Raw genomic sequence first — 13,061 nt, forward strand, 5'->3', positions numbered from 1 at the left:
GTTATACTCTCATGTGAGAGATTGGAATTTACACATGCAAACACTTGGGTATACTCTCAGTGAGTTTCAGGGAATTGCACACATGCAAATACTTGGGTATACTCTCAGTGAGAGTGTTAGGGAATTTACACACATGCAAACACTTGGGTATACTCTCAGTGAGTTTCAGGGAATTACACACATGCAATCACAGTGTGGTTATACTCTCAGTGAGAGTGATAGGGAATTTACACACATGCAAACACTTTGGTATACTCTCAGTGAGAGTTTCAGGGAATTACACACATTAATACCAATGAAGATTTTTATTTTTCTATGTTATTAAAATTCTCTTTATACTTGCAGATTAGTTCAGGAAGTACCCACTAGGGTGCAGCAGAGAGCCGCCAGCCAGACCGCAGCAGATAGGCAACCAGTTCTATTTTCCCTGTAAGTATATTGGCCTGAAAGCTTATTCTGATCCTTTGTATAGTAGCTTTACAAGTGTCTTTATACTTGCAGATCCGATCAGGAAGCACCGCCAGCCAGGCCGCAGCAGAGACCCACCAGCCAGGCCGCACCAGAGAGCAGCCAGCCAGACCGCAGCAGATAGGCAACCAGTTCTACTTTCCCTGTAAGTATATTGGCCTGAAAGCTTTTTCTGATCCTTTGTATAGTAGCTTTACAAGTGTTTTTATACTTTCAGATCCGATCAGGAAGGACCTGACAGCCACACTGCAGCCGACCTGCAAGCCAGGCCGCAGCAATGTCGTCTTCTGAGAGCTCCCCCTCACATAATCAGCGAACTGAGGTAAAATTTTTTTTTTTTTTTTCAACCCTATATGCATGTATTATGTTTTCACAGGAAGCTGAACCTGAGGAGCTTCCAGGATGAGACATGCAGGGTGGAGAAATGCAAAGAGGGGGCGCGCAGAGTGTAAGTTTAGCAGATACAAAAACTCATACATACATAATGCTACACCCAACACAATACAGCACACACAATAACTACGCATCCATACGACCCTAAAATTTTTTTTTTTTTTACAGTCTTCAGAATCCAGTGCCCGCACTAGAGTGACTCCCAGGACATCCCAGAATCGTCGAGGTACTGCATCTGGTGGTCGGCGAGCGGTAAGTAAACATATATTTAGGTGATTGATTAATGAACCTCATGTGTTTGAATGTAATCATTTTTTTTTGTTTATTTTTTTTCTTCACAGGTTTCACAGTGTGCTCCCCACAGACAAGTGGAATAGCCTCTTCTGATTGATGTTGACCTCCTCATTGAGGTTGTGCAACCACGGGAGCCGCTGTGGAACATGGCAAACCGCTTACATGCCGACCAACCAACCACCCGACGGCTATGGGATGAGGTGTGTTCGGAGGTTGTAGAGAACTGGGAGGAGCTCGATGTGAGGGCCAGGGATTTTGTGCGTAAGTTTTCCAATTTCAGTAACTTATATTACAGCATGTGAAGTGTTGAATACTAACCACTTTTTTTTTTTCCTTCACAGGTGGCAGGCTTATCATACGGTGGCAGTCACTCAGGGATTGCTTCAAGAGGGACTTCAACAAGGAGATGCAGGCCCCGAGTGGATCGGGAGGACGCAGGAGCACCCCTTATAAACATTACAGAGCCCTGTCGTTCCTCCGGTCAACGATGGTGAGCAGAAGGTAAATATTCCACACACCATTTCTGTAGTACAAATGTTTACATGTTTAACCAATTTTTTTTTTCAGCAATGTTAAATGAAATATAAATATATTAATATATATTTTTTTCACTTTTTTTAGCACCGTCTGCAGCACTCGGGAGCCTGCTTCTGAGTTGCCTCCCTCTGGAGGGATCCCTTCGGAGACCGCCACCAGTGACCACATCGAGGTATCCGACCCCTCTCTACCTTCTCTCTTGTCTCGTCCCTCTATCCCCTCCACCAGCACTGGAGCAGCAGGGCAGACTTCATCACATGAAGCTGCTGGTGACAACTTACAGTACCCTTTACCCCACCCCTCTGACACTGCCGCAACATCTCGACCAACTTTTGGTTCTGGCCGGCAGCGTCTGAGATGTCAGGAAAGGATGACCTTGTCTGACTGTGAGTCTGAACTCTTCCATCCAGAATGGTTTCCACATTTATGGACAACAGTTAGCTTCTGGGTTGAACATGATAAATCAAAGTATCATGGAACTCAGAAGCTACATGGAACGGATGAATGCAGAGTCAAACCAGATGCCGAGACATATTTTTTTTTCAGTCAGTTGTCCGGCAAATAGAAGGTTTAAGTACTCACCAGCAGATGCATGTGATGCAAGCCTGTCACAATGCTCTAGGGGCTGTACTCTCCGAAGCATCCCATTCTACCCATGCACCTATTCCATCACATCCTCCCTCTGTCCATCCTCCCTCTATCCATCCTTCTCCCGTCCATCCTTCCACCATCCATCCTTCCACCACCATCCATCCATCATCCTACCACCATTCATCCTCCTACCACTCCCTCTCCTTTCTCTAGTTCCCCATTCCATTCTTCCCAGTACCTTCCTTCCCCGTTGCATTATACCCCAATGCCCTCACCATACCCACCCCCATACACACCTTCAATGTTCCCACAAACCTCCTCTGTCCATCAACTCCCGTCCCAACCTCATGTTTTCAACCCCCTTTCCACTTCTGATCCTCACCAACTCCCTTTCCAGTCCTCCACCCCCCCCTCGATGTGGTCAACCCTGTTAACCCCTCCTATGATATCTCCAGCCAACAATATCGGCATCTGTAATCTTCTCAAAAAATGTTATATATGTAATTTTATAAAAAAAAAATTAAAACAGTTTTCTCAAAAATAAAAATTAACAGTTTTCTCAAAATTAATAAAACAGTCTATAATTTTGAAAAAAAATTGCAAAATAAACATGTTTCTGTTTCAAAAGAATTTTATTGTGTATTTTCCTTTTTTTCTTAAGTTCTTAGTAAAAGGTTGAAAGTACACCGGTGGTGTACAGATACGAATACACAACACATGGTAACATTTCAAAGTACACTGGTGGTGTAAAGGTACAAAAAACACAACACTTGGTAAATTACACTGGTGGTGTACAGGTAATAAAACACAACACTGTTATTACCCACAATTTGTGTAAAGGTATCAAAACTAAAAAAGAAAAATTACTAAAGTTTTTCTTATCCAAAAAAGGAACCTTGGTAAAACTAAAAAAAAAAATGTATACCTTGTCATCTTGCCAGTCGACTCTTCCTTCTGGTGACAGAAAATAATCCGCAAATGTGTCCCTCATTCTTGACACTGACACAGTACTCCGAACAGTTGGCTGCTGATAATCCCTTAAGGTTGTTTCACAAATATTTTCTTCCATGGAAACAGGTTCCTTTGAAAGTACAAAGTTGTGCAGGATGACACATGCCTTCACCACCTCATCCACAGTGTCAGTTTTCATTTTTATGGCCGTCAACAGCACTCTCCATTTTGCAGTTAAAATCCCAAAAGCGCACTCCACCACTCTTCGCGCTCTGGTCAATTGATAGTTAAATATTTTTTTCCCGTGTGTCAATCCACAACTACCATATGGCTTGAGAAGATGTTTGGACAGCTGAAATGCGTCGTCACCAACACACACAAATGGCATTGGTGGGCCTGTTGTTCCAGGGAGTGGTCTTGGAGGTGGGAAATCAAAATTGTCTCCATACAAACGACGGCCCATTGCGGATATCTTGAAGACCTGGGAATCATTTGAATAACCATACGCACCAATGTCCGCGGCAATAAATTTGCATTTTGCGTCTGCAATGGCCATAAGTACAATTGAAAAGAATTTCTTGTAGTTGAAAAATTCTGATCCAGATACAATGGGTTTCACAATCCTAATATGCTTCCCATCCACGGCACCAACGCAATTTGGAAACCTGGCAGATTTGTTCAAAGTTGTCCGCAATCTCCAGCCACCTCTCCTGTGTTGGCTGTGGGATGTATTCCTCGTGTAGACAATCCCACAATGCCCGTCAGGTCTGTTGGACAATTCCAGATATTGTTGAAATCCCAAGCCAGAACTGGAAATGGAGGGAGGTGAAGGATTCTCCAGTTGCCAGGAATCTGGTAAAAAAAGGGAAAAAAGTAAAATTAATACAAACTACAAGCCATAACATAACAATAAAAGTCTGCAGAATCTGAAACATTTTAAAAATAGATAACTTAATGAAGGGTCACCATCAAACGTTCTGCCGGTGAAATAGAAAAGCGCATGTAGATATCCCTTCTCCGGATTTGCGCTCCAACACACCACCAAAATCTCGAACAGGTCCTGTCTCATGTGCACATAGTTGAAGAACTTGTCCGGGTTATCCCTCAATACAAGATACAGTGTAGAAAACACGCCAAGGGTAAACCTCTGTGCATTTATCGGATGAATCCACTGCCGTCGTCTCTTCCTTCTCCAACGCAGGATTTGCAGTCTTCTTTTCTCCCTCTGGAGAGCAATAATTGCCAACCAACTGCAGTGAAGATCAAATTCCACACAGAAGCTGTTAATACTCGCAATAACTCCTTCCATCGCTGCCACTAGCTCTACAACCTTTCAAAGATATTGTTTTACAACACCATAGATATAGTTTTCCCTAGTTTCCAGGATCCAATCACATTTGGGAGCATTTTCCAAGAGCCAATCATATTTGGGAGCATCCCATTTTGGAGGTGTGGAAAAACGGATCCGTCAGAAAACGGATTTAGCGGATGGCAAAAACGGATGCCAGCGGATGGAACAGATCCGGTTTTTGACGGATCCGTACAAAAATCTGTATAGCGGATCCGTCAAAAAAATCATTGGCGATATTCAGTACGCACATAAAACATCATATATCACGGCTTGGCATATAAATAGTTAAATATTATTTGCATTTCAGCAAAGCCACATTGGAAACCAGGTGGTATCTCTGCTGTAGCAGGGTCCATGGTAAACCATACCAGCGACAAAAGGAAATATCCATACCCAGTATTATCTGCTTTATTTTATCACTGACATTCTTCTCCATTGTCCAGGGTTGGTGAGAACTTGAAACCATATGTTTTAACTCTTTAGTTCTTCTTACAAAAATGAAAGTGGTACTGTGCCCCCCCAAAATAAATTTCAGTTGCTTCCAGGTTATGTTTAAGGCACAATTGATTAAAGTGTGCTGTACATGTGAAAGGTAAAAATGTGATTGGTAAACCAATTGGTTGCTATTATAAGTACCTAGCCTCTTTTGTAATGCAAAAAGTTTAATAAACTAAATGTTATATGCTCACACAGTCTTTTATATTTTTTACCTTTATCCTTCACATACATTTTCTTGCCTTTGTTACATTTAGTCTCCAAGTATTCAAACATTTTAAAAAGCCATTGGTCAAACACTCATTCAGATGACAACTGTCTCACCAGTCAGTCTCATATAAATGCACTCCGCCCAGGCAACCTTTCTCTTGGGAGAACAAAAAGATTGATTGGGCTTTTAAAGAGGACCTGTCACCAGCAGGTCAAATTTGGCCAATGTTTGCTCTTATTTTGTTCCCCCGCTCCCCTGGCTATTCCATTTTTGTTTATGTTTAAATTCTACTGCTTCAGATAGGTCTTTGTGTTTAGTGCAAATGTTTATGGTTTTTACCAAGGGAACATTGCTGAGGGGCTAAAAATACAGACTAGCCTAAATGCATACCCCAATTTAATAAAATATAGCAATAAATAAAAAGGCTCATATATCTGGAACCATATGGCAAATTTATGGTAATTTTTTTTCTTTTTAAAGGGAATCTGTCACCCCTTTTTTCGAATATGAGCTGCCGGCACCGACATCAGGGGTTTATCTACAGCATTCTGTAATGCTGTAGATAAGCCCCCAATGTAACCTGAAAGAGAAGAAAAAAGAGTTAGATTATACTCACCCTGGCGTTTTGTCCGGTCCGATGGGTGTCGCTGTCCGGTCTGGCGCCTCCCATCTTCATGTGATGTCGTACTTTTATTTCCTTCCTGTCGTGGCTCCTGCGCAAGTGCACTGCTCTGCCCTATTGAGGGCAGAGCAGAGTTCTGCAGTGCGCAGGCACTGGGAGAGGTCCGGCGCCTGCGCACTGCAGTATTCTGCTCTGCCCTCAACAGGGCAGAGCAGTGCGCCTGCTCCGGAGCCACGACAGGAAGGAAAGAAGAGGGCTTTATCGTATGAATATGGGAGGCGCCGGACCGCAACACCCATCTGACCAAGACCGGACCGCCCCTGAGCAAGTATAATCTAACTCCTTTTTCCTCTCTTTCAGGTTACATCGGGGGCTTATCTACAGCATTACAGAATGCTGTAGATAAACCCCTGATGTCGGTGCCGGCAGCTCATATTCGAAAAAAGGGGTGACAGATTCCCTTTAAACAAGAAACTTGTTAGGCAATCAACAAGAATAAGATAACTGCAAAAACTGGCCACTTTTGATGCGGGTAGCAGTGTTTCTTTCAATTCAACATGTCCATATTTCCCCAAAGTTACATGTTAAAGTATGTAGGGTAAGGAGGCGTCACACACATTTCATGCTTGGATGATGGTTAGGTGATTCTTTTTTTTATTGGAGAGGAAGCCATACAAAAACTGTATGGTCTGCTGATAATGACTTGTGTTAGTAATACAAAATAATGAAAAGATTTCCGTAAATCCTAGCATCCTTAGACTTATGATAATTGTTAGCTTGAATGATAGCTATGTCATGTTGTATGTGGCTAGTGTTTTATGTATTTCTGTGCAATAAAGGAAATGAATGTTTGCTGCTAATGATTGCATCGTTCAAGGCTTTCAAAGCGCTAGAAAACAATCACACTGTCCTTGGTGAACGTTTTCACAGTATTTAAAAAATTGTATATGTATATTTTGCTAAAATGTATGCCATTGTTTACTTTTAAAGCCAAGTCTGAGATGTTCCATCAGAAGGTGGCACAGTAGCACCTCTGGTTTTAGAATTCGTAGAACTGAGCCCTTTCGGATTCAGTGGTATGAGGATGATTCGGTCTTTGTGACAGTGGTAGTACTAATAAGTGACCTTTAAATTAGAGCGAGTCTGTCTAGTCAAATGGGAATAGCACCTTCTGCAATGTTTGTTTGTTTCTTTTGTATGTAATTGTGAAGTAATCTAATCTCTGTTGTTTTCTTGTAGCTGAGCCCAATATCCCAGAATCCAGTTTTGCCTTCAACAGTGAGATCATACCAGAGACAAACTTTGATGGGAGTGGACATCAGTAACAAAACTTATGAGACCTTTCTTATTCCCTCCAAACCACAACCCCCTCTTAGATCCTGGAGTGAGGAGATGCCACCACCACTACCTGCCAAAACACATCGTAGTGTGTACCTTTAATTATTATTATAAGATTTTGTAGCAGACACTAGGACTCGAAGATGCCCCTAAAACTTAAATAACTGTAACCAAACTTTCTCTGAACCTTCTCTCTCATGACATTTTCTCATGGAAAGTTGAAGGCCCCCATATAAAACCTGCTGATATGAATGGGTTCAACCTACTTTAATGCAGTTTGTTTGGAGACTTTTCCTCACTGTAGCCATTAGATTGGCGATAAATCCTGTTGAAATAATCAGAAGGAAGTCTAGAAAAATATTTAGAATTGAGAGTCCTCAGAGGTTGATACCTTTTAATGGCTAACTGAAAAGATGGTAACACATTGCAAGCTTTCAAGACTACGCAGGTCTCTTCATTAGGCTAGACTAATACAACATCTGACAAGATAAAGATCCCCAACTCACATCAGGACTACAAGATCCCAGGTACTTTCAGCTGCATCACATCTAATGTGGTGTACTTAATTATTTGTACTAAATGTCCAACTGGGGGTCTGTATGTGGGGGAGACCGGGCAAAAACTGAACAAGGATGAATTCTCATCGACACACAATAAGAGAAAAAACAATGGATGTACCTGTGGCAAAACATTTTTGTATCCCCGGTCATAGCATGATAGACGTTAAATTACTTGTATTAAAAGGTAACTTCAAGTCTCAGAGAGACAGGAGGGTCTGGGAGTATACATTTATAAAAACCTTTGACAGAACCTCAGGACAAGAATGAATGTGTCAGATAGTTTTATGTCTTTTAACATAAATTAAGGAATTTGCTCTTCAGATCTTCTGGAGGCATCACACAATACAGAACCAGGCCCCAATTCAGAGGGCAATAAAATATTCAGACTCCTTATCAATGAACTGCTCCAATATTTATGTTTCTCCCTCTCCCATAATGACAATTCTGCTTCATATCACTTGTCTTATCTATTGCGTTATTTCTGTGCTGTTTTTTGCATAAATATGTGATTCTTCAGATTTTGTATTAGTCTAGCCTAATGAAGAGACCCTGAGTAGTCTCGAAAGCTTGCAATTTGTTACCATCTCTTCAGTTAGCCATTAAAAGGTATCAACAACTGAGGACTCTCAATTCTGAATATTTTTCTATCTACTGGCTAACACAGTATAAAGATATACATCATTCCTGTATCAGAAGGAAGTCTAACATCTGTAACTATTTCCAGTTTTTTACTAGTGAAAGTGTTATATGATTGAATTTAAGAACAAGAGGAATCAAGCAGAAGTAAGGCCGCAAAAGGCAAGCATAGACAGTGCAGCGAAGAGCAATGGGTGATATAGCACATAAATTGGGTATATACAGGAAAGAATTTCTAGGAATTTTGACACATTTTTTCAGAAAAATTGCAGTCTCCCAGTAAAATTAGCTGTTTGCTGGCACTCAGATTGAATATCAATCTCAATGGTGTTATCAGTGATGAAACTATCTTTTTAAACAAATCCCCTTTAAATGTTCTGCTTCCTCAAGACAGTGATCAGCTGTTTTCAGGGTCACCTACTAGTACAAGCATTAAGCACGGCTTGCACATTAACTTAATATTATTACACAGAGTGGAAATGCTAATAATTTGTATAATCATTATATGTAATTTCATAATTATTACATACTGGTTCTATATTCCCATTTTCTCATGATGTTGGTCATGTCATTTTTCACCCTATGAAGAAGTTCATGATTTTTCTATGCACGCACCTGTCATTTCGGACCGCCCTCTGAGTGTTTCCTCTTGTTCTCCTGCTGGAGAGGATTGGGAAGGAGTTTCAGAAGTTGGATTGCAGCGTAGGTCATCTGAACCTGCACGATATACAGCTGAACATTCTCATAGCCAAACGCATAATAGGTAAGACTGATACCATCAAAACTGTTATAATTATAGGATGATTCTATTAATATTTGATTTCACTCTTATTTGTTTCTAGTTTGAGCACGGATGGAGTCAAGTCTTATCGAAGAGTGAAATGTTCTCAGAGTTTGGAGAGTTCTACACAAGCAAGACCTCCATTACCATAGACATAATTTTCTTCCAGCATCTGGGACATTGCACGGATGTGGTTGGGGAGGAGATGCAAAATGGGCCTTATGAGCACAATTATGCACAACATATGGTTCCATAAAGCACCCCTATACATTTCTATATCTATTTGGTATAAAATCTGACAAGAAACTACTTTCTTCAAGCTGACTTTCCCATTCATGCACTTGTAGAATATGGGCAAAATTAGATATTTGATACTCATAAAAATAAATTTGGATTAAGAGATTGTGAGTATCTCAAAGCATCTGATATGTGCATTTTTTTCAGTTATCATTTTCATATCTCCTGCATGCTTCTTTTATTGCATTATATGATTATATTTTTAGTTCAGTTGCAGCTTCTTAGGATAGCCTTCATCTTGGAGATATCAGCTTATCACAGCTATATTACTCTGAATAATTCTACACAGAGAACACTATGATCGAGTGGAGAATAAGGGTCCCGTTACACTAAGCGACGCACCAGCGATCCCGACAATGATATGACCTGGTCAGGATCGCTGGTGTGTCGCTACATGATCGCTGGTGAGTTGTCAAACAGGCAGATCTCACCAGCAATCAGGACCAGCGACAACGTGGGTAACTAAGCACGTGCGTCACTTAGTTACCCGCTGTGTACCCTGGATACCAGCGTGCTCGCGCTGGGAGCTGGTATCCAAGGTAAACAGTGGGTAACTAAGCTTGTGCGGCGCTTAGTTACCCGCTATTTACCCTGGATACCAGCTCCCAGCGCGAGCACGCTGGTATCCAGGGTACACAGCAGGTAACTAAGCGACGCGCGCGCTTAGTTACATACTGTTTACCTTGGATACCAGCTCCCAGCATCTGCTTACAGCGCTGGGAGCTCACTGATCGATGGTCTCCCGCTGCCACACGCAGCGATGTGTGCTGGCCAGCGGGAGACCAACGATCAAAAAATGGCCCAGGACCTTCCTGCACGATCAGCGATACCCGGCGGGGGGGCTGGTCGCTGATACGTGTCACACACAGCGAGATCGCTGAGGCATCACAAAATCGGTGACTCATCAGCAATCTCGCTAGCGATCTCGCTTAGTATGAAGTACCCCTAAGATATGAATACCTGGGGAAAATGATTATTATCCTTTATTTATATGCTTCAACCATTTCTGAGACGTTGGAAAAGGCACACTTTGTTAATAAGCACATTAAAATTTAAGACACCCAAATGGATAAAGAGAGTATATGCACTCCTAATCCATACAAGATGTTTCCTACAGACTAAAAAGATTACAAAATAGCATACTGGCTGTTTTGATTTTATTTTTATTCTTGCATTTTCACATTTCATCTTTGCTGTGGATTTAAAGTACCACTGATATCTGTCTATATGCAGTATATATACAGTGGGGGGGGGGAGTATTTCGTCAGCCACCAATTATGCAAGTTCTCCCACTTAAAAAGATGAGAGAAGCCTGTAATTGACATCATAGGTAGACCACAACTATGAGAGATAAAATGGGAAAACAAATTGAGAAAATCACCTTGTCTAATTTGGCAAGATTTATTTTGCAAATTGTGGTGGAAAATAAGTATTTGGTCATTAACAAAAGTTCATCTCTATTTTCCAATATTTTCTCAATATTGTAATTTTCCATCCTACAAAGAATGGAAAGGTCTGTGATTTTTATAGTAGGTACACTTCAACTGTGAGAGAGTGAATCTTAAAAAAATGTAGAAAATCAAATTATGATCTTTAGATAATTACTTTGCATTTTATTGCATGAAATAAGTATTTGATACAATAGAAAAGCAAAACTTAATATTTGGTGCAGAAACCTTTGTTTGCCATTACAGAGATCAGATGTTTCCTGTAGTTCTTCATCAAGTTTGCACACACTGCAGCAGGGATTTTGGCCCACTTGTCCATACAGATCTTCTCCAGATATTTCAGGTTTTGGGGCTATCGCTGGGTAATATTGCGTTTCAGCTCCCTCCAAAGATTTTCTATTGGGTTCCGGTATGGAGACTGGCTAAGCCATTCTAGGACCTTAAAATGCTTCTTACAGAGCCACTTTTTAGTTGCCCTGGCTGTGTATTTTGGGTCATTGTCATGCTGGAAGACCCAGTCACCACCCAACTTCAATGGTCTTACTGAGGGAAGGAGGTTGTTGGCCAAAATCACATGACACATGACCCCATCCATCCTTCCTTCAATACGGTGCAGTTGTCCTGTCCCCTTTGCAATAAAAAGCAGCTCCAAAGTATATTGCTTCCTCCACCATGCTTCACAGTTGGGACGGTGTTATTGGGGTTGTACTAATACCTTCTTCTTCCTCCAAATATGGCGAGTGGAGTTGATACCAAAAAGTTTTGGTCTCACATGACCTTTACCCATGCCTCCTCTGGATCATCCAGATGGTCATTGGTGAACTTCAAATGGGCTTGGACATGTGCTGGCATGAGCAGAGGAACCTTGCGTGCCCCGCAGTAATTTAATACATGATGGCCTATTGTGTTACTAATGGTAATGTTTGAGAGTGTGGTCCCAGCTCTCTTCAGGTCATTGACCAGTTCCTCCCATGTAGTTTTGGCCTGATTCCTGACCTTTCTCAGAATCATCTTTACGTCACGAGGCGAAATCTTGCACAGAGCTCCAAAGCAAGGAAGACTGACAGTCAACTTGTGTTTCTTTTCATTTTGAAATAATTGTACCAACAGTTGTTGCCTTCTCACCAAGCTGCTTGCCTATTTTCCTGTAGCCCATCCCAGCCTCATGCAGGTTTACAAATTTGTCCCAGATGTTCTTAGACAGCTCTTTGGCCTTGACCATGGTGGAGAGGTTGGAGTGTGATTAAGTGTGTGGACAATTGTATTTTATACAGGTAACAAGTTCAAACAGGTGACATTAGTACAGAAAATGAGTGCAGAGTAGTAGGGCTTTTTAAAGGAAAAACTAACAGGTCTGTGAGAGCCAGAATTCTAACTGGCTGGTAGATGATCAAATACTTATTCCATGCAATAAAATGCAAATTAAATATTTAAAAATCATACAATGTGATTTTCTGTTTTTTTATTTTTAGATTCTGTCTCTCACGGTTCAAGTGTACCTGCAATAAAAAGACTTCTCCATTCTTTGTAGGCGTGAAATCTTGCAAAATTGGCACTGTGTCAAATACTTATTTTGCGCACTGTATATGTATGTATTTATATATGTACACTTGATCATGCAGTGGTTTTATTTGTTCCTATTGGAATGTACTCATTGCAGGTTTAGACTGAAGACAATAAAACACAAAGAAATACATATGGAACAGGGAGTAAAAAATGTAGCCAGGAGATGTGCTTTGTGTCATTGTTGTTTTGCATCACAGATGATAGTCCCACTAAGTACAAACCAGATAGAACGGCATATTGTTGCAGAATGCTGTGGTAGCCATGCGGGTAACTGTACCTCGAATTTAGATTTAATCACCAACAGTGTAACCAGCACAGCACCCCAACACAATTACATCTCCCCGTTTGCTTAACCCCTCACGACCTTCGACGTATAGGTACATCAAAGGTCTTATCCATTCCTTTGATGCGGGCTCTGATGCATATTCTGCATCTTTCCCCGCACATGACAGCTGATCTGATGTTAGGGCTAGCGGAACGCACCAAATAATAAAAGATTGTAATGAGGTGCGTTCGCAGCCC

General features: G+C 41.2%; 1 protein-coding gene across 2 annotated transcripts in view; it reads left to right on the top strand.

The window, feature by feature from the left end:
• LOC141076922 (arf-GAP with SH3 domain, ANK repeat and PH domain-containing protein 3-like) overlaps window positions 1-9,649 on the top strand; it is a 297,702-nt gene extending 288,053 nt beyond the window's left edge. For both annotated transcript variants that reach the window (XM_073564144.1, XM_073564145.1), the window contains 3 exons: window positions 7,153-7,339; window positions 9,036-9,210; window positions 9,290-9,649. In XM_073564144.1, the coding sequence (XP_073420245.1) occupies window positions 7,153-7,339; window positions 9,036-9,210; window positions 9,290-9,380 (453 nt within the window). In that variant the 3' untranslated portion in view covers window positions 9,381-9,649. The remainder of the gene's footprint in view (window positions 1-7,152; window positions 7,340-9,035; window positions 9,211-9,289) is intronic.
• Window positions 9,650-13,061: the final 3,412 nt, after the last annotated feature.

This window comes from Dendrobates tinctorius, unplaced genomic scaffold (assembly GCF_039654945.1).
Source record: "Dendrobates tinctorius isolate UK_male_01 unplaced genomic scaffold, ASM3965494v1 ptg000015l, whole genome shotgun sequence".
Classification (NCBI taxonomy): Eukaryota; Metazoa; Chordata; class Amphibia; order Anura; family Dendrobatidae; genus Dendrobates; species Dendrobates tinctorius.